Source organism: Gallus gallus, chromosome Z (genome assembly GCF_016699485.2).
Source record: "Gallus gallus isolate bGalGal1 chromosome Z, bGalGal1.mat.broiler.GRCg7b, whole genome shotgun sequence".
NCBI classification, from domain to species: Eukaryota; Metazoa; Chordata; class Aves; order Galliformes; family Phasianidae; genus Gallus; species Gallus gallus.
Window position 1 is genome coordinate 66,316,335 of NC_052572.1, and position 22,816 is coordinate 66,339,150.

Genomic DNA, 22,816 nt, shown 5'->3' on the forward strand with positions numbered 1-22,816 from the left:
CCAAGATGTACAAGTTGCAGCTGAACAAACCGTTGGTTCAGCCCAGAGCAGAGGAGCTGAGGGGAGGCCTCATGGCGGCCTGCAGCTCCTCACAGGAGCTCTGCTCTCTGGTGACAGCGACAGGGCCTGAGGAAATGGTATGGAGCTACGTCAGGGGATGGTCAGGGGGTCAGGGAAAGGCTGTGCCCCAGAGGGTGGTGGGCATGGCACAGCTCCCCTAGGCAGCGGGCATGGGAGCTGCCGCAGCTCATGGTTTTTTGAGGTATTCTGTGATTCTGTTTTTCTATTTACACCTCCGGGAGCATGAATCTGATCTGAGCTGGGGGTGGGTGAAGAGAAATGGTCCGCATGAGGCATGGAAGACTTAGGAAAGGCAACCCCTGCATGTTTTGTAAGGAGAAGGGGTGGAGAAGGAGAAAGACAGGTAGATCTCCTGAAGCAGCTGGGAGAGCCTGCTGCCTGGCACAGGCTTGTATTCATGCTTCTGGAGGTGACCTTAAAAATCACCAGCTGTGGATGTGGTAATGGTGTCCTTAGAGCTGCCGAGTCAGCCAGGCTCTGGAAGCTAGCACAGGCCAGCTGCGAGCGCATGCGGGTGCTTTGGATGGGGGTGTCTGTCCCATTTGTACTGCAAATAAGTCCAGTACAGTCTGGTAGCTTCACCATCTGCCTTCTGCCCTGATGTCCTCTGTTGACCTTGCATATTCCTGGCCTGGTGTCTAGAACAAAAAAGTGCATTCATGTCCCTTTAACTTCCCTCCGACCTGCAATTTTTTCTCTCCTCCTCTGGGACTGTGCACGCTGTTGCTGCTCTGACTGCCGGCAGCCAGTGAGGAGAATTTCTCCTGTTGGTGAGCAATCAGTGGGTCGGGGCTAGCACCCTCCCAGCAGATAGCTCCTGAGAGCCAGCAAGCATAGCATAGGTGAAATGGGACTGGTGGCATCTGCACAGATGTGTGTGGCTGCCTGCATGTTCTTATGAATCTGCTACCCTTAAAGCCTCCATTTCTCTGACGATCTCTCTCTCTCTTTCTCTCTCCCTCTCTCTCTCCCTCAAATTATTTTTCCAAGGAGAAAAGGAAAAGGCAGACGGAAATAGAAGGCAAGAGACAACAGCTTGAGGACCAGATACTTCAGCTGCAGCATTTCAAGGTAAGGGATCGATGCCAGGAAGGATGGATTGACTGAATCTGCTCATTATTAGAGATGCAGATCACACGTCGGAAAGCTGGGAAGAGCCCACTCCGACATGAAACAGCTTTCACTGCTGGAGCCTGTCTCTTGCAGTGATCAGTACTGCCTGCATGTCGCTCTATGTGTTTCATGCCCAGAACCGCGTTGCAGAGATGGGGCTGGTAGGGTGTGAGCTCTGGCAGCACAGCCGTGCTGCTATAACAGAGTGCTGCTATTTATTATACATAATGACAAGACACCAGTCGCTGCAGGTTGGGTGTGCACTGTATGGCTTCGGCAAGCACTTTCTGCCTGCAGATCCATGCTAGATTGTGCTGGTACCTGTCATTAGTTATGTCTGTGTGTGTGTTACAGTGTGCATGTGTGTGTGTACTGATCTTTAATTGTAGGAGGAAGTTGTTAGGAGTACGTGGAAGAATATGTGTGCATGCACATGCAGGGAGGGTGCTGATGCGTATGGGTATGTCTACAAGGAGAGGCACCTTTTTAACAGAGTGCTAAGCCATTCCTATTCCTGTTGGACTCCATGACAGCTGCAGGTAACACCAACTGAAAGCCATCCTGATTATTTCTATCATCTGACCTTCCTGCCAGTAGCAGTTTGCTTTTACATTTATGTGCAGCAAAGAGAAGAACAGAATTGTATGTGCGATCTTTTTTGTAACCAGTGTGCATTTGTGGTCAAATCTCATTAGATTTGTTCTGTAGGGGAGCCTAAGGAATTCAGTAATTAAAATATCTCAGATAGATGACCAGGAACTGGACAGTTTCTCCTTGCAGCAAGTCAGCTCGGTTGGGATTTAAAAAAAAAAAAAAAAAAAAAAAAAGAGATATTTATGTTGCTTGTGCAGTAATTGTGTGAATACCTGCATGGGGATGTGCTGTGCTGAATGTCTCTTCTGCCCACGCCTGCACTGGAAGATCAGGCTTCCAGCTATGCCACAGGCGGGATCCTTCCTCTGCATCTCCAAAACCCTACCATCATGTTCAATAAACTATGCCTAATTTTCTGGGAAATGTAACATAATTAAACTCAAGTAATTGAATGCAGCCCACACGAGTGCTCCGTCAGGTTCACTGTAAATTTACAGATGGCACATATTGTCTCTGGTGTCATCAGAAATATGACTGAATTTCTGTGGGGTAACAGGAGTTGCCATTTCATTCAGGTGGCCCTGGGCCACAGACAAGGGAGAATTTCTTCTTACCAGCATAGGCTGATGCAGTAGGGTAGCCTTTCCAGTGCCTTCATGATGCTTGCTTTCTTTCTTTTTTTGCTGCAGAGCGCTTCCTTTATCATATTAACTGTTTGCAAGCTAACTGAATTATGCTTTTCATGAAATCCTTTAAGCAGAACCCTTTGGGAAGCCAGTTCCAGCAACTGCTCTACTTCATCTGATTTCTTGTGATATATAGCTGCTGCTAAACTGCATTTTATTATCCTCCTCGGGGAAAAGCCAACCCCTCATGGTGGTGCAGTGGGGTCAACTGGAGCTGGCTCCAGTCCTGCTGTGATGGTTACCACTTGTCACAGTGCAGGCTCTCTGCATGGATTTCTTGACTAATACATGTGAAAATTAACTATATCCTTGTATTAGTTAGCTCACAGCCTGGAACGAAATATGAATCCTGTGTGATAATCACACAGGAAGCAAACGGTAGATCAGGGCACAGATTTTTAAAACAATAGCTTCCTCAGCTAAAAGTGTGATCAGACTTAAGGTCTGTAATCCTGGGTGTGAGGATGAGCATTGAGCTATGGTAGTAGGTCATCACCCCTTCCATTCAGTGTCTTCACTTGTCATCTGAGGATAAGTGTGTGGCCATCAGTGAGGTGGCCTTGGTGACAGATGCTTGAAAAGCTGTCTGCATCACCTCACTGGGATTTCGGGATTCATCCCTAACTGCTGCAAGGCAGATATAGGGAGGACAGCTACCCCAAAGCTTTTTTTAAAAAAGGGGAGAGAAAGAGGTACTGGCCAGGGTTATTTCCCATTCTTCGTGGAGACTTATCAAGTAAAGCTGCATTCTCTTGTACTTTGTTCAGTGCAGTGGTTGCTTATTGGAAACAGCAGGGTGCTGGCCAAAATGGTGCTTGGCCTGCCAAACATTTGAGAAGCAGTTTGTCTTCCCCATGTCCCCAGGGCTCTCCCTCACCTCACTCAGGTTACTCTGAGTTTCTGCTGGCAATGGCTCCATGTCTGCTAGTAATGTTGCCTCCAGACCTATCTGAGCCTAAAATAAAGGACGTCTATCTTCCTTCAGAAATGCTAGGTAAAGCATGGTTCATATCCTGAATTGTCTGTATTGCAGCCAGTACAGAGCAAGACACAAATCCAGGTCAAAAAGCTGAGAGTTGCCTGGAATGCCCCTCTATTTACTTAAGATGCTGTGAGGGTGTTAATGTCATTGTAGAGTGTAAAGACTTTGCATTAGTGTTCATTAAAATCAGCTGTGGAGAAGCCTTTGAAAATAATATCTGGGTTAATCCTGTGTCTGCAGTATCTGGGTTGATCCTGCAAAGTCTAACAGATTTAGTTCACCCTAAGATGTTTGTACCCAAATTCAATGGATTTGGTTCATTTTTGTATGCTGCCAGAGCAGTTTTCTCTTAAAACACACTGTGGAAAATAGCATGTTTGGTTACCTAATAAAGGATCTGAAAGCTGCAGGGGTTCTGCTAATTTCTGGCAATTCTGTTCACATAGGAAAAATATCTAATAGAAATAATTTATTGCAAATGTTTATCGCAGATTGCCTACAGTGTTCAATTTGCTGATGCCAGTTAGTTCTCTGGCAAGATGATTTACTCTAATACATATTAATTCATTTTCCTTTGTTACATACCTCGCTGAAAATAAGTGAACTACAGCTACTGCCCTCTTGTCCTAGGCAGAACAGCCCAGCAAGCAGTGGAGGTAGCAAATATCCACCTTAAACCTGGATGAGGATTTTGAAAACACATTTTGTGAAGACTTCAGAAAATTAGGCTAATGTTCAGTGGATGATGACATCAGGGTAAAAATAATATTCCAAAATTAATAGTTTATGATAATTTCTGAGTTATTAAAATCTGTAAACCTGACGTGGGAGACAGTCTGGTGCAGTGTAGACTCCAAAGACTGAATTTCCTCACTTGACTGAGTTTCTAGAAATGAGGAATTTTTATAAGCGAAGTGTCCACATGGTGCTCCTGGGCCTTCTGGGTGCTCTGTTGAATGCAGGAGGTGTGTTTGTCTAAGTTACAATTAAATGCCTCATTGAAGAAGCTGTGGATAATGGAGGAAAAGAGGTGCTTTAAAGCCCCCTTTTTTGAGACTGAAAAGGCCATTTTGCTCTAATAAGAAGTGATTTACAAAATCCAGCCTTTTCAGAACACTTTCCAGGTCTATAGGAACTGGAAGTGTTAACAGCTTTGTAATTAAAAAAAAATAAAAATGGGCACCTTATGCAAAGTCATTATTTATCAACATGATGTAGTTGAGCAACTCAGTTAAGGAAGCTGGTACTTGGTTTTGGCTGATGAGTTTCACTGAAAATACAACCTGTGAGCACCAACAGCTTTTAAGAATTTGTTGAGCTAGGTAAAAGTGGAGTGAACCAGTTCTGATGAAGCTGTTCACTATTTCAAATAAACACCAAGACAGAACAGGTTCTTCCAAGATCTGGCTGCCTCTATCGTTAGATGAACAGAATTTCAGTAGCTGTTTACTGTGGTTCTGTTTGGTGGCAGCTGTTAATAAAATAAACAGCACAAAACCTCCTAATTGAGTGAAAAATGATTTCTCTGCTGCAACTTTACTGTTACAATAAACCCATTTACCACAGTTATTTTATTTCCAGAGTGGTATAAGTATGAGGGACCTATTTTTGTTAACAGCTATTTCTTAAAGTGTGCAGTTTGTGAACAATTAATCTATAACATAATTATACCTTTACTTTGGAGGAGGAGGAAGTCTTTTTATGTTTTAGATGCTATGTTAAGATACTGTTTTAAGCTGAAACTATCTTATCTAAAAATTTCAAAATTATATTGTTAGCCACAATTTATTCTAGTCTAAAAATAACTGCAGTCAGAGAATATAAATAAATCTTTCCATCCATATATATGTGAATATACAAATAAATGCAACAGTGTGGAAAAGTGGAGATCGTTTCTACAAATGGAGGAGCTTTGCTACTCCCTTATCATGAGTTCTTTTATGAATTTCAAGTAAATAAACCTTTAAACTGAATACTACCTCAGCCAAGCAAAATAATGTTTGGTGGTGCCATCAACAGACTCTGTTCTTTACAGGGTAAGTGCAATAACCTGCAGACCTGTTCTTACCAGTAGCTGAGCACCCGTTTTGGTATGCAATGTGCTATGGTAGTCTTGGGCTGACCCTCTTTATTTAACATGCTGGAGCCCACCGCACCTCTGTGAGGCTGGAAGTATCTGCCAGCTCCATTTTCCAACCATGTTTCTGGAGCATAGAGAGACTGCGAACTAATTCAGAGAGAAACCTCCATTTCCAGAGCATAGGAGATCCTTGTTCAGCCCCTTCTGTGCATCAGCATCTTTCTGCTGGCACGGTTCCTTCCCTGGAGAGCTCACTTCCCACGAGAATTCCAGCTGAGAAGAGAGACACTGACTCTGTGTGTCTCTTTTATCATCCAGAAAAGAAATCCAGATTCATTAGCCGAAAAAGGAAGGAGGAATAGGACTGTGTAGCCTATGGAGCTGGGGCACTCGCTATTTCTGGATTGCTCACAGGGAATTAAGCTGCAGGATATCCTTGCAGAGAAGTAGTTTTGGGAAAGAAGGGATTTCAAAAATCCCTGTTTTCTTCTCAAGAAATCAGAAAGCAACATTATCATCCTCAAATAAAATCTTTTAACCAGTTTGTGCAGACAAACTGCACAAGTTGCCAACAATAAAACCGTGAAAGCATTAGTGCTTGTGCTCACTTTTCTCTCTTTCTTGCGTGTCACTGCCACATAGCTGAATATATGGTATTTTTGCCAGTATATCCCTCTAGGAACACATTTATTTAGGAAAAATTAATGATTGGTTGAGATGCACTTCAGAGTGACGAAGTTATTCTGGGATGGCCACAGATCCAGATATTCTGGATGTATCCCCATACGGTCACCACACTGGCACTCAAGTTTCCATCAGGAGCAGTGTCCTCAGAGCAGGTCACAGCCACGCCAGCAGTTTTCATTTCAGCCATACTGTATCAAAAGTAGCTCGAGGATGTTTACATCTTGCTTCAATGCCAGCTTTTCCTAATGGACTGATAGGCACTCAAGAATGAATTCACATGACCCAAATTCAGCTTTCTAAAACAACAAATGTAAGAACTCTTAAGATGAGAGAAAAAAATAAAGGAGACCTAAAAAACGGCTTTTCTTTTTCTCTCTTTTGACTGCTAGTGTATGTTGGAAGGAATGGTAAACTGAAGCCAAGGACAGATTGAGTACAGAGAGGTAACTATTCTTTCAGAAGATAATAGTAAAGATGACAGTAGCAGTGTGGTAGCGATGACAAGTGGCAAAGACTATTTGTTTTGGGGAAAGAGGATTGCCAGTTTTCAAATTCTCAGTTTGTGAACCATTCCATAATAAGTTAATTTGGTTTGTTGGTTTTTATTTTTCTTGTTTGCTTATTTTATTATTTTATATTTTATTCTATTTTCTCTCAAAACCATTCTTTGTTTCCTTTGAAAACACTGAATGAGTACTTATAGAGAAAACCAAAGCACACCTAAATTTATGACACTAGGAGGTAAAAATGTGATCAAAATCTTTTTATGAGTATGTTTGCAAAAGAGGTTCTTATTCAATTTCCATGCAAGAGCACCATGTCCAGTGTCCCTGGTCTAGCTTAAGACAACTTCTTACTCTGGCTCCAAAATTCCCTGGGAAATAAGGAAATTCTCACACAGTGGTACAGTGATTTATGTGTGAGAGTACCCTAGAGGTCTCCATGTACCCTCACCAGAAGGATCAGGTTGCTCCCATCCCATTACATTTGGACTCTTGTCCAGGATGGAGATCTCATGACCTCCCCGAGCCATTCATTTTGAGGTCGAGCCACCATCCTGGGACTGCATGTGCCCTCATTTTGATATCACTTCAGTAGTATGTGTCTTCATGCTGTGCCTACAGGGACAGTTCAGCTCACTCATGCCTGAGTAAAGTGTGGAATAATTGGGCAGAGTTATCATTATCATCCGACTTTGAAGAAGTCTGAAAACTTAAGCAGACTTCCCAAAGGCACTGAAAAATAAATCCCAGCTGTCCAGCTTAGGTATCACTGTGATTAATTTCACTTGCTACTTCAAGAAGAGCTTCTAGGTAGCCCAGACATATGAAAAATATGTATATGTAGGAAAGAACACATGTTCCACCCATGTTTCACCAACATCTGAAGCCTTTAATGAATATTAAAAAATGTTGCTTGTATCACTCCATGGCTATGATGCAAACCCTTACAGCCTTGGGCTCTGTAGGTGATGAGTGACCTGAGCAGAAGAGACACAAACTTTTCAGTGCATTCATTCATGCAGTCTCGACAACATCTCTTACTGTGGTGGGTTTCCTTTCAGCTGAAGGAGCTTGGGTTTTATTTCTTCTTCTTCCTCTTTGTATGGAAACAACTGTCTGCTTGGTTTACACAGTTAAATAAAATATGTGACCTGAGCAATTTAAAAGCAAAACACACAAAATATTTACACTGGTGATCTTGCTAATGGATGGGAAGCTTACACTGGGAACGTAAAACAATTGGCTCCTTTTCTTTCCAAGGAGTGCCTAATTGGACCTCAATCTGTACTGCTTCATTTTCTGTTCCTGAGAGTTTTTAAACAGACAGAGCATACGACCTCCATGAGGGAGCCACAGTTACGGGCACACCCATCCCTCTGACTGCCTATGAGATGTGCCTTCCCCATGCCACAGCAAGTGTGATCCCCATACGCTACCAGTGTCACTGGCTGAGCTCTAGCCCATTCAAGTGAGCACAAGCCAGTCAAGGCGTCTTACACATTTCCCACCCACTCCTGCAGCCATGTTGATCTACGCAAAGCCCTCCTGCCCACAGTGCTGCTTTGAGAAAGGGAAACAAATAAAGACTCAGAGGAGCTGAAAGGCTATCAAATGCACTAGCAGTTGCAAACAACTGAAGGCAGAAGATTATCTCCTCAATATCTTCCAGCTACAGTGATTCCAGGTAGTGCTTATCCTAGTCATGGCAATCACACATTTTCACTCATCCAGCAGCATGCTCCAGGCACAGCTTTTCGACAGATTGCTGTGCCTCTCACCAAGGCAGAAGCAGGGTGGACACTACAGTGGCACAGCACCTTCTGAATGCACATTAACTGACTGCTGGAAAACATCTGTGACTCTTGGTCTGAATGTGTGTTTCTCAAAAAATATTTATTGAGACAACAATTCCTAAAAATATTTCATAGGAATTTTTGGTTAGTAAAATCTTGAACTCTACATGGAATATTAAATCTATTTATGGATACAGTATTTCTTATTGAGCTGGCTAAGCTCCACCAACTAGCACTTTTTTATTGAATTATACCTATCCTAGCTGTGACATTCTGGCTGAGGTCAAGACTGTGATCAAGCTGACAAGTTTTTCAGCATGGCTTCATTCCTTAACCTGGACGACATTTCTATAATACCACTGTGCTAAGCAGACAAGTTCCTTGGGTCATAACAAGCATCTCAGATGATGGGAAAGGCAACAGAATTTTTAGCAGCTAAGCATAGTGTGAGTTGGAAACTGCTCCCTGTTCTGTTCCAGTCACAACATGTAAGGATGCATCCATCTCACAGCAAAGCTGAAGACCATGTCTCATCTCTATATTGCAAACAGATTCTCTTTTGCTGAAACACCATGTATGGAAATTCTTCATCAGTCTGGACATCAGTTCAGCTACCAAGAAGTGAAAAAAATACAGCGTCACTCAGAAACACAGTTTGCAATGCTTTTTTAAAATTCAGGACAAATACCTCCATGCCAGATGGAGGGGGAGGTTTGTTTCATTGTCTTTCACTAGACAATGAGATACACACAGATTTGAAAATACAAGGAACCAGACCCCTGCATCCATGTTTTGTTAGAGTAGAAAAACTGAATCCATGCAAGGGAGAAATCACTTCATTCCCGGCACTGTGTCGTTAATGCTTAGTGATCTTCAAACATCAAAACCCAAACATTTTTGGCAGCATTTCAGTTTGGCAAAGATTTCAGTAATATTTTCTTTGATGTAGCACTGATTTCAGTAGAATTACACCAGGGATCATTATTGTCCCTGTTCTGCAGCACGGAACATCAGTATTCTGAATCATCCAAATCTGACAGTGTTTCTCAAGATTAGGCATATTTTACTGGAGGAGGCTATCTTCGGTCAACTTCTGACCTTTGCTTCTTTTTGAGATTATCAGCTTCCTTGAAAATCTACTGAGCTGCCACAGGAGCACGTCACTTCAGCAAGCACTTCTCTCAAGGAGAGGCAGTAGTGATTGCTCCTATAACCATTTGTAAATAAGAAATATAAAAAGGAGAGAGAGAAAAGAAAAAGACCTCAAAATGTAGCAGCACAGCATCAGCTGTCTTTGTATTATCATAGAGAGTCAAATGGAAGACTGGCAGATGCCTCTGGGCATCAGGTGAACGCACTGCATTTGTGTGGGACTAGATATGTGTTTTTCTTTATGAACAATGTTTATCAAAGGAGGTCCAAAATCATCAAGACTGATGGGATGAATTAATCACCAGCTGGGGCAATCCACAGGTGGCTCTTAAGGTCCTTTGGTGGCATATCAGTGAATGGAAGTGAGGATAAAAGGATTTACTTGTTATGATAAACTGTCTCCCAATAGTTTTATGCAATATTAAAGTAAAATGTGACATTGAAAGTAAAGACATTCTTTTTTCAGAACAGCAATTCCACTGCGTTCATTGAAGGGGTTATGCTTTATTTCCTTGACAGTGCTAAATGTAAACAACTTAAAGCCCTTGGGTTTTACTGTCCTGAAGTATGAAACTAGAATTTATAGCACATAAGGGAGCTGAGCACTGCATTTGTGGCTGTCACTGTGTCTCCTGTATTCCAACATTGGCAACAGCTTCTTTCTGTTCTCTCCAACATCTACTGACTTATTTCTGCCTGCACCACAACTGGTTCACAGAATTTTGACCTGTTTACTTTTTTTTCTTATAGCACAGTGTGGAAAATTTGCTCTGCTTTCCTCTGCTTTCGAAATAAACACGGAGCTGCTGGGCATCTCTGCCATCTCCCTGTGTGCAGAGAAACCAAATCACCTGAGAGCTGCGGTGACCTAGTGCAGTGCAGTCCCAGTGCCCTTTCCACTTCAGTAGCAGAGAGCCTTTTTAATGGCATGATTTAATTTTTGCTGAAGGATTTAGCCCTGAAGAAATTGTACTCTCTCAGTAAACGAAGGAATAGTTGTACCAAACTGTACATAGCATAGCTGATTTCTGTACCAGTGAAATGTTGTTTTCTAATGGTAGAGCACATTTACATTCCATTATTGAAATGAGCTGTACAAATGCCTGTATATTTACAGTGGTACAACTGCCCGCTCTTGCAGTGCTCTGCCCTTTCAGCAATGTCTAACTATACAGCATAACACTGGTGCATAGAGAAGTTCCAAGATGCAGTAGAGAGTTAAGGCATGTATCAGGTAACGATGGAAGAGCAATGCTGCAATACTAGCATGTGACTGCTTTAACTACAGACTGTTCATAAAGTATAGCATTTTTAACACAATGTTGCTAACTGGAGGTAACTCAGGTGGCAAGCTGACTTCAGGCTCCGTTCTCACACTAATGTTCGCTGTTTAGGAGATCAGGGGAACGTTTCTTTTTTCTGGGGTAAGTTTTGCAGGAATTTTAGAAGATACGTAATCCAGATTTCATGGCTGTGAAGGATGGATGGCAGTGAAACATCTTTTGTTTCCGACCACATCTGGCTCTGTCCTGCATCTGGCAAACCAGCCTCTATGCTGACTGCCTCACAGGACTGTTTGGTACACAGGAGCTGTGTCAAAGCATCCTGCACAACTGTACCACCACATCCCTCTTCTGCTATTTTCTCTTGGTCACTTCAGATATGTCAAAGCCTTCCTTCCAGGTTTCTCATGAAAATGGCCTGGAAAATGTTTGCTTGAAGGAGGTGAGAGATTTTTCCAGTTCAGTCTACTGCCTGAGTGCCATGTCAAGGATCTGGCAGAGGAGAATAGGTCCCACAGCCAGCAAAGCTGTCCCCCGATGTGTGACTGCATGTTTGCCTGTTGTGTTTGCAGTGGGTGTACAAATGCATGTAACCTCAACATATTGGCAGACAGATTTGCTGAATTTTAGGAAGTAGTCCTCATAAATGTTTCCATTTCACAGAGTCTTCTTGTCTGGATTCTTCGGCATAGTATTTAATGATTGCCTTCATTTTCACCTTACAAAGGGGAGCCAAAAACATCAAAGCTAACAGTTTTTCTGGTTTAGATAAAATATGCTGACATTTCACCCAAGAGGGTGGATCTTCAGTAGATCACAGGATTCTTGTCTCTAAATATGTCTTTAAAAAATCCCATTGATGCTTTCCAGTTTCAAATACATGCTATTAATAGGTCAAAAAAAAAAAAAAAAAGAGGCTTCTGGGAGAAAGAAATCATGTGAGTTTGTAGCTCATATGTTTCACATAAACAAAGGCCAAAAGGAAATCCACAGAAAATATCTGTCTTGGTGCACAGTGTTTGTACTGAAGAGACTGGCTTCTCCTGCCTAACATTATACAAATTCTGTAAAAGCATACTGAAAAAAGCCTGAATTTTATCTATCCTCCTATAGTAAATGAGGAGTGACTGGAAGCTAAATGTCTCTTGATGTCCGAACAGCTAAATGTCCAAACAGCACTTTACCAAGGGCCTTTTTAGGACTTCTGGAGCCATATCTACGAGGGGTTTAAAACAGAGAAGGCTGCCTTCGTTTTCAGAGTTTGATCATTAGAATATGGAGCTTTTCTCCAGCAGAGCATCACACAGAGTTTCAGATTTGAGGCCACAGCTGGGTACAATACATGCAGCAACACATTTCTGCATCTGCATGCAAAAGATACATGCAGCAACACATTTCTACATGCTGCACTCCATTTTAAAGAAAAGACATATTATTTCTAATGTGTGATCAGCTTTCATACTGGTATGGACTGGATGTACTGCAGAAGGTACCCCTCTGAGCTGTGATGCAAAGACCTCTTAAATGTGAAAGATGTAAGCACAAGTATTTAAATACATAGCACCCAAAAGATATGAAGTCATGACTTGCAAATTCCTCTTTGACTATTGTACTCTATTTTTCTGTATGTCTGGGGGTCAATTCAGTAGTGTCATTGGGCTGGAGGAGATGATGAGCTCCTCCGGGTCAGCAGTCTTGTGGCTTCAAGCAAAGGGCACACCAAGAAATCTTACTACCAGCCCACAAGTGATATTTGGAAGCACTAGTAGGTGATATTGACAGCAAAAGGACTAATGAAATGCAGAAGCTGTGGGCTGAAGGTAAACGTCCTTAATTTTTTATGAACACCTCAGAGGCCACAGCAACTATGAGTAAAACTGAGACATATCCACTCATCTTTTGTTTTGCTCTGTGTCTGCTGCCTTAATAAAATGTAATTGCTTGATGTCAAATAGGCCATGCAGAGACAAGAATAGCTTGTGCATAGATACTGTGTCTATATATACACCGAAGAACTAACTAAGCTCAGTCTCTCATGTCAAAAAGCTTTCTATTCTGGGCTGCGTTTGAAGCCTACTTTTTGTGGTGAGTGTATTCTCTTTGTACGTAGTTTGGAAAAATCAGATTCTCTTCCAGCTACAAATACCTCATTGAAAATACTGACAGTGTACATTCAAGCAGCTTCTAAAATTTGAATTCTCTGAACTGATGATTTTTTTTTAGGCTTCTCTGGAGAGGATGCACACTTTCACATGCCTCCTGAACAAGCATTTCCAACCACTTTGGAAATTCAGAATCAAGGCTCCCCTCTCTGGCCAAGGCAAGGGTTAGCCTGTCAGTTCCCTGGCTGACCAATGTTTCCACCTCTCCATTCCCCTCTTGCCAAGTCCCAAAGCCCAGCATGGCTTTGGGCTGTTGATTTTTCTTTCAGCGAGTGAGCCCCGTGAGGCCATGTCCTGTCAGCATCCCCTGGGATGGATTTGGCCAAGACATGCAGGCTGATGGGCTGCTGAAAGGATTGCTTGGCAGCAGTGCATCTCCATGGCTAATCTTCCTGGGGGTGAGCCACAGCTGGACCACACAGTGGCTAGGAGAGGTTGTTGCCACATTTTTGGCATAGAAAAACACAGCAAAACTGCCCATAATTCTTTTCCAGGGTACAAGTTATCGCTTTTTTCTGTTGCAGTGTTGCATCCTTGTATACATGCTGTTTCTGAAAGACCTGTATTTGTTTGTTTTAATCAGTTTTTGGCTGAGAGATAATGTCTGTGCTTGCTTGAATATATAGATTTACATGTTGTGCGTCTGTATGTGTGTCAGTAAATATACAGAGATCTATCACATAAATTAAAAAAAAACAAAAACATTTGATTAATTTAGTAGTGATTTTATCTTTCATGAAATGCACTACACTTAGAACATATCACTTTTTATTTATTTTATTTTATTTTTAAGCTCTAAGATGCTTATGAGTTTAGTCCTTCCAGTGCATGTTTTATCATTTGTGAGAGATCTAACGTTTTCGTGTCAAAGACTTAAGTTCTTGCAGAACTGGCTTATTTGGGTGGATTAAACTCTTGTCTCTTTTAGGAACAAAAAATAATTTAAAATTAAGGTAAACACAATATATACTATAAAACCAATACTACTAAATTTGTATAAGCATCTATAAGACTCCCCAGAATTCACTGCTCAAAGTAGTTGCTTGTTTGTAATTCAATGGGAGCAATCTAACATTCAGATGCATAGCTCCTTCTCAGTCTTAAGATAGTCTTTTTCCTGTCTGTTGCTAAAGTTTTTGTTTTTTTTCCTGATAGTCAAAAGCTCTTCGGGAAAAATGGCTGCTGCAGGGAATTCCTGCTGGCTCTGCAGAAGAAGAAGAAGCCAGAAGGAAGCAGTCAGAAGAGGATGAGCTGAAGGTGAAAAAGCTGGAAGAAAATATACACAGGTAGAGACAGTTTCCCTTTGTTTTGCAGAAGAATTGTCACTCCAGTTAATGCTAGAAATATCCCTAACTCATGCCTCCATCCCCACCTCTGGTGGCAGCTAACAACATCTGCCTAGGGAGGCTGTAAGAGACAGGCAAACATACAGCCCAAAATGTATTCTCCCAGACTTCCATGGTTGGCGAACTAGAGTTACAGGAGTATCTGTGTTGAATGGACTCAGATTTTTTTCATGAGGGAGCTAAAAAGAAGGCTGAGTTCCCCTTTCAGATGCAGTTGTATGACTGAGTCCACACTTGTGAGATTCTCCATTGCTTTACACCTCCTACAGCCAAAAGGACTTCAATGAGTGGTGGCAGCCTTTTGCACTCACTTTTCTTTTGTGCTAATGACTTTTCAGAATGCAACAGCAGATACCATCATCAGATCAAATATCTGCAATTTTCCTAACCAAGGTCTGGGCTTTAGAATTTCTTCCTTTTATCAGTTCACCCTTGCACTCTAAATTAATGCTTGTTCTCTTTTAATGTGTGTGTGTGTGTTTCCCTCTGTTTTACTCCAAACAATGGATTGTAAAGCTCTTAAGGAAAATGGTCTTATCCCTCACAAAACAAATTCCAGGACTGCTCCTTCTGCCAGTTAGGCTGTGTGAATTTAGAGTTTTTTTCAGCTAGCAGCATACTGGTAGAAAGTTGGTCAGATTTGGTGCTACAGATTCTACAAATATACCAGCTGAAACATGTAGGTGAGGAAAAAAAGAAAATTAGACCAGCAGTCCGAAGGTTGAAGCATTAGACTCAAGTCTGGTCAATTTTGTTTGCTTATGCCAAGTTCCTTGTGAAATTTCTTGGAGAAATTCCTGCAGATGTTTCTCTAGGAATATACACAAGCAGATCCACTCTGAGTTTGTATGACACTGTGAAAGTAATGGATTATCACGACTGTGAGAATTGACTCATATTACTAGTCTCTCGCCTGTTATTAATATTAATTTAAACTGAGCATGTGCATCATTCTTTCATATCTGTGGTAACATAAGGCAAGAGAGGGTTTTTTTTAAGTTTCATGCACTGCCTGATCCTTTACTCCATAAATTAATGCAGTAGATTGGGAGAATACATGGACTGAAGTTCAAAAGTAAGTAGCATAATACATATTTAATCTAGTGGTGAATGCTTCAAAGTGCTAAGTGCTCTGACCCCATCCAACGAAATGCTGCAGCATGAACTTAATTTCAGCTGTATGAATACCACCACTGAAGGCAATGAGACTTGTGTGCTTGTAAGCTTTACTTCATTAATTGAAAGAATGGGAAGTAAGTCAAGCAAAACTCTTGTCCCTTTGGTTTGTGTTTTTATATTCTTTAATTACAACCATGAAATAAAATCATTAAATATTTGGATGTAATGGAGCTCTCTTCAGCTGTGGTCACAAGTGACAGGTCAGCATGCTACCACTAATTTGAAAGGACATTTGTTTGACAGCCTTGCTAGCAAGCTGAAATACACTGGCATCTTTTCAAGGGGACTCCAAAGAAAGTAAAATCTATTGATTTTGATAACGCAGTACTACACCTGAACTTTAGAGATAGGACAGTAGAGATTCAAGTCATTAATTTAATTCCGGTTTACATGTGACAACATGACCCTTCAAAACAGAGACCATCAAGATAGGCTGAGAAAGAAAAGGCCAGTAGGAGATGTAAGAAGATGTCAGGTATGTTATCTGGAGGGCTGAAGCAGAATGAACCATCCTGAAAGCATTTGCTTGCTTCTTGCATGCCACATTTACGGTTTGTCTCTTTTGGAAAACATGCAAAGTTTTTGCACATTTTCTAAGAGCAGCATGAAGCTTTCTCATTGAAGCCAATGTCCATCCTCTTCTGGTAACCAGCAACCATGTCCTGCTTTAACAAGGGGGAACTTGCAGCCACCCCCTTCCTCTTGCAGGAGAGAACCCATCCTAATCTCAGAGAGCACAATTTCCCCTGATTATGCGGAAGTGCTCAGGAAGCTACCTTTCTCACACTTCTGAGTTTGTTACACGAACATCAATGGCACAAGAGAAATATCAATCTTTATATGATAAACCATAAGCAGTAGGTATGCTAAGCTGAGTGAGCTGCAATACTTAGAGTAGAAAACTGAATGAGATAGTGTTTGAGGCCAGAGTAACATTCAGCAATGAGGACACAGACCTATGTAGGACTGAGTTATCTGGAAGTACCAAATATCTCTACCTTAGGACAACAACAGAACTGGCTATGGATTTGTATATGGACTTGAAGGCCTTGAACACAGCAGGGATGCTTCAGTTCAGTATTGCTTTTTCTGGCTCATTTTATGTGACTTGCATACTAAAAAAAAAAGATCTGTTGAATATACACGTGCTTTTAATGTTTAGTCTTAAGCTAATGTAGCCAGTTCTCCTCTGTTTGGTAGCTGTTTAATTTTAACTGGGGCAGCGAAAATGTATGAATGTACAGACTGCTGTTTGTTTATTAGACTTCCCTGTTACCATTATATGAAAAAACACATACTTCAGCTTGGAGCCTGCAAGGATATGCACATATGAGTAAACTTACACAAGTAAGTATAATGATTTAAGGAGCTTCCTCATCTGTTAAAGTGTTTGGAAGAATGTCTCCGTTATTCAGCATTTCTTCGTAACAAGTGACAGAAAAAATGCCAGCACCATAAAAACAGAAATAAAGCAGAATAGCCCACAGTAAAGAACTCAATGCAAATAATGAAATTATATCATGCAGTTATGCTGATAATTACCTACAAGTGTATACAAAAGTGCAAGATGAAGGTACAAGTTCAAAAGTGAAAGGTGAAGATGTAGTCACAGGAACACAGGACAACGATTCTTTGATAGTTATGATTAGCTCTTTACCTTTAGAATTTTGAAGCATATGGACACTAGGAGCAGTATTTGCATCCAAGAATTCAAAGTGAGAATAGAAGAATAAGCGGAGTTGAAGCAAGTTTTTTCCTGGACTCCTGGAACTCATGCTTGTCCAACTTGAGTCATCAGAGTAAGACTTGTGATGCCTCATGAAAAAATGTTGGTATTCTGTCTAGCTTTCTTTTTTTATTGTTTTTCGAGTGGTATCACTAGTGGACTTAACAGGAAAACTAGATTCTTATTCAACATTGATTGAGTCTTAAATGGAAGGTAAGGGGAAAGGCATTACTGCAGCATCAAGTGCATGAAACCTGGCTGGAAGATAGGAGGTACTGTTATACAAATGGCAGATCAGAGCCGGACATATACTTGAAATATCTATTGGCATAAACTGTTCTGAGTCACAGAGAACTTTTGAAACTAGTTTTAGTTTTCCTTGTTCTCACAAAGAACCTGGGTCAGTGCAAGAGGAAAGCAGACAGTTCTGTGTTTCTTTCCATTGTTGCACAGTGAGAAAGTTATCTTCTGCTTTCTGCAGTTGCATTAGATTTTGAATAAATGCTACCAAAGGAGCAACAAATGAGCAAGAACCACTTTCCCTTCCTTTCATCACAGAATTACTGAATCACACAAATGGGGATTGGAAGGACCTCTGGAGGTTCTGCAGTCCAACCCTCTGCTAAAGCAGACTTGTTGCAGTAGGTCACACAGGAAAGTGCCCAGGCATGTCCTGAATATCTCCAGGGAAGGAGACTTCACAACCTCTCTGGGCAGCCTGTTCCAGTGCTCTGAACCCTCACAATTTATAAATTCTTCCCCATAGAATCATAGAATCGCTCAGGTTGGAAAAGACCTTAAGGATCATCAAGTCCAACTGCAACCTAACCGTACTGCCCTAACCCTAACAACCCTTCACTAAATCAGGTCCTTGAGCAACACATTCAAACTTTTTTTTTCGTTTATAGGCAGAAAACCTGCTTTTTGGGATAGCAGTAACATAGATGCCCAGTGAACTTACACAGACACGTTCTCAATGATGTGGTGTAGGTGAAGCAGGCACTGGAATGTATTGCATACCTCCCATGGCTATTTTTACTGCATGACAGTCTGTTATTTTGCAGCAGTGAATGGAAAGTTGGCAATCGACATCTGGGTATTAACAGGCAGCATTCATAGAGCAGAGCAGCCCACCCACAGCCTGCTGTTCCCTCACAGTATTTGAAAGGCTCCCAAAACTATTTTGTTTTACTAGATTACATTATAGTATGTGCTGGCGGCCTGTGTTTACTACAAAAGGTGTAGAGCTTTCATTGTTCTAAAACTTTTGTCTAACACACCAACATGAAATTCTCTGTAAGAACGTATCTCCTCATTTAACAGCAGATACCAGTTTGAGGCACCAGGAATGGACCTGTCATGCTCCTGGAAAAAGGAAACTCACAGAGCTAAACCATCAGTAAACCAGTGTATTGTACATGCAGCTTCAAACATTTGAAAACACCCTATGTGTTGGTGGAGTGTTTCACCCACATGCATGCTGGTGGAAAACCATGTCTATGCCAGCTCCAAGAGAAGGGTTCTGTTCTGTGATCCTCTGTGAAGGAGAAGCCCTTCGTAGGGCTTCTACATGCCAATGTACCAGAGGAAGGTCTGTGCTTTGGTCCATTGGTTACAAACTCTTTCCTGGGACAAACATTTGCTTACTGGTTGCTGGAAACTTGCTAATGTGGGCAAGTGGTACAAACAAGCTAAAACTGCCACCTGCCCAGCAGCTCACATCTCAGAGTGCTGCTGTGCTGCTCTTTCCTATACTTGTTTGGGAAGTATCTAAAGATCTCTTGAGCTGAAGAATGACTGTGGAAGAGACTGTGGGACAAGGAACTCACACCAGCAGAGTGAGCAGCACAAGGATTGGCGTGATTACAGTCATCTCTCTTGAGCAAAAGTGCATGGCTCTCTGATGCTCTGTTACTCAAACTGTGCCTGATTTACCAGCTTCTAGACATAGATCCAAATCAGGACAGAAGCTTATCCAAATGGAAGCAAATCTTGTCAAAACTGGCAGAATTATTCTTTCCTTACTTTTGTATGCTGGAGTCCTTGGTGAATGCTCAAATATGAGTATTAACTGAGAGGCTAGGCTAGACTCTGTGAAGAAAAACCTTTATTTGAGATGCAGGATTTTTTTTTTCCCTTAATTTATTTATTAGAATCACAGAACGGCTTGGGTTTGGAGGGACCTTTAAGATCATCTAGTTCCAACCCTCCTACTAGAGGCAGGGACGCTCCCCCCTAGACCAGGCTGACTCAAAGCCCCATCCGGCCTGGGCTTAAACACTTCAAGGGAGGGGGCATTCACAGCCTCCATGGGCAACCTGTTATTCTTTGTTACTAACAGACTCTGAGTGTATCACAGAACCATGCCTTTATCTCACACTGGCACTGAAATCCCTTCTTACTGCGGAGTCTAGCACATACAGGCATAGGGTTCAGCTGAGCTTATAATCGCTGCTGCAGCTTTGCCAGTTTATCTCCTTCTGGTGTCCATTCCTTCATTTCTTTCTGAGAGCAGGGTTTCTTTCCTGCTTTTTCCTAGGATGCATGCTTCCTTGGGGGAGCATGCCGCAGCCTGGGAACTGTGGCTGTAATTATATGTCTCTTGAGAATGATGCTAATAGACTTTTCGTGGCAAAGAGAAAGACAGCATGTGTTAGACAGACGTGAGGGCACACCTTCAAAAGAGGGACCTTCAAAAGAACCAGCTGCTCAGACCTTCCTGAGAGCTGGAGGTGCAAGCCAGAACATGAGGAGGCATAATGGTCTTCTTGGAAAGGTCTAATTGATTTCCCTGCAGTCAGACTCCAGGGAGATATGAGCAGTTGCAGAATAGTGTGCTGCTGCAGAGAGCAGTGTGCCTCCCAGTGCACAGTCCATGTGAGCATGAATGTTTGCAACCTCCACATCGATAGTAGCTGAAGTAAAAGTTCAGTTGTAGGGAGAACATTGTTTATTCAGCATTTTGGGGTTTAAGTAAAATGCCAGATGCAGCTTGTTAACTGGCCTTTGGTCTGCCTCTGCATACTGCCTGTATGAACAGTTGCACTGGAGAGCTCCCCAAGAGTGAAATAATGAAAATGTTTCATCTCCAGGCAGTCTCTTCAAATTTTGCTCTGCTTATGAGGGAAGATAAAGCTTTCTGCAGAGTAGCAGCTTTTTGTCCCCGCACCTTACATCTTGTTCTCCACCAAGTCTGATCAACATCAAAGTTTGTATGCTGAAGATGCACAGATTCCCATTTTAGTAACTCCTAGGAAGTATGGTTTCCAAAACAGCACATCCTTCACCACCTATAAAACTTTTGCTGGGATGCTTTTCACATCTGATACATTTCTTAGGAAAATAGAGAATGAAACAAAGCCAGGCTAAAAACCTCAACAAATGAAAATCTCAGATTTCTGAAGGAACCTACTCTGCAGTGGAATTAGAGACTTCCTTAGAATTTGCAGGATGATCTCAGAAGAGAAATTAAGACTTGCTGGGTGGCAAAGGGCTTGAGGTTTTTACATGTGGTATAACATATTCAGATGTGACATTTCAAAAGAAAAAAGAAACAGTAACACAGCTTATTGCTTTGAATCTGAAACTCAGCTCATACTTAAAATAGCAGAATGGCATGCCAAATCTGTAACAGTCATTTAAGTGCTGGTTACCTGAATGTGCGTGTAAGGATGTGATACTACTCCTAGGCGATGATAATTTGTAATTTTTCAGTGATGCCTGTGCCTTTCATAAAGAGGACAGAAAGTGACAGTTCAGTATGAGCACAGACTCACACCACTCCAGCTATGTCTGCTCTCCTCAAATATGGACCTCAGTAAAGACACCCATGTGTCCAGTCTAGCAGAAGATAAGATGCAGAAAAAATTCCAAACATCCACCACTGCATATCAAGGAATTTCCACCTCATATGTTTCTAGCACTTCATCCATGTCTGTATGTTATAGATTAAACTACACGTTCCTCAAGAAAATCAAATTTAGGCTTAAAGTCTGCTCTGGACAGAAGCAGTTTTCTGTGAACAACCTTTTTAGTCAAACTAACACTGTTAATCAGCATTAATTTCTACATGTATTGAAACTTCTAAAACAGTAGATCACATGCTACAGTCCCTTGTAAAAGGGACAGTAACCATGTCTTGAAGTCATAGGAATATAGAATATTCCAAGTTGGAAGGTACTTACAAGGATTATTGAGTCCAGCCCCAGCTCCACACAGAACCACGCAAACCCAAACCCTGTATGTAAGAGCAGTGCCCAAATGCTCCCTGAGCTCCGGCAGCTCAGGGCCGTGCCCGCTGCCCTGGGGAGCTGTGCCGTACCCACTGCCCTCTGAGGCACAGCCTTTCCCTGCCCCCCCCAACCCTCCTCTGACACAGTTCCATGCCAGTCTCTTGGGTTCTAATCTCTTGACAAGACGTAGCAAGAAAAGAGCAATTTCAATAATTCAGTAGAATGGAAGCCTCAAGTTCCCAAGTCAGAGTTTCTGTTGCCACAATAGATGAGACCCTACAGAAGACACATCAAGTGAAAAATTTGGGTGTCTCTTTGGCTTTAGCCTTTCAAAGCTGAAAGTTTCAAATGACTGTCTGTGTGATGCTGTTTTTAAGATAGGGAAGTCTCTTCATTTATTTACTGTATGTATTGCATCACCACACTCCTGTGTACAAAGATATCTAAGATTTGCATGCTTCTTTTAAGTCTAATGGAACTGATAGGGGTTTCCTGAAGTAGTACACTGTACAACAGCATAAAACGTAGAAATTGTTGACTTCTTTATATCTGAATTAAATCTTTATCATAGGTCACATGGGATTGTTTCCCTGAATAAAACAAAAGAGACTAGCCTCCATTTCTTTCCTTGCTATGGTTAGGTTTATCTTTTCTGGACTTGGGTAAATGGTTGGCTTTATATGGAGTTTAGCTCAACAGCTCCTCCCAGACAGTTAGTTGGAACTCTGTAAGGCACTTAGTATCTGGAAAATACTAAAATCAAGTTAGTTCTGCATCAGAAGGATGTTTGCATGAGGGTTACATATGAACAAACAATTATGAAAAAGATGAGAAAGCTGCAGTGTTCTTTACAACAAGCAGGCACAGGGTTAGGCAGCAGCCCCAGCTGATTTTGTGTTGGCGCTTCACAGTGATTATTTAGTCTGTGTTCACCTTAAATTGGAGAAGTTGCTTTTGCTCTGCCAAACCTCTTTTTATGCGCTGTGTATGGCAAGGCCACACGACATACATATTCACAGATGTGCACAGAGGGCCAGGGAAGACACACCTATGGCTTTGGCCTTCAGTAATTCCCTTCTCCAAAGGCTTGGACTTAACCTGTGTAACTGCAGGAGTTTAAATAAGACATGTCCATTTACATCACCACCTCCTTATTCACTCAGTGAGGGTAGAACCTCACCTAACAACCTGTGTAAGCCCATCTCTTCCCCTGAGCA

The 22,816-nt window shown here is 41.8% G+C and overlaps 1 protein-coding gene across 9 annotated transcripts in view; it reads left to right on the top strand.

The window, feature by feature from the left end:
• PALM2AKAP2 (PALM2-AKAP2 fusion) overlaps positions 1–22,816 on the top strand; it is a 248,857-nt gene that overhangs the window by 42,032 nt on the left and 184,009 nt on the right. For 8 of the 9 annotated variants that reach the window (NM_001396576.1, NM_001396577.1, NM_001371548.2 and 5 more), the window contains exons 2-3: positions 1,072–1,152; positions 14,272–14,402. In NM_001396576.1, the coding sequence (NP_001383505.1) occupies positions 1,072–1,152; positions 14,272–14,402 (212 nt within the window). Of the gene's footprint in view, positions 1–821; positions 852–1,071; positions 1,153–14,271; positions 14,403–22,816 lie in introns of those variants that run through there. The other variant, XM_046905163.1, reaches the window with a different exon arrangement.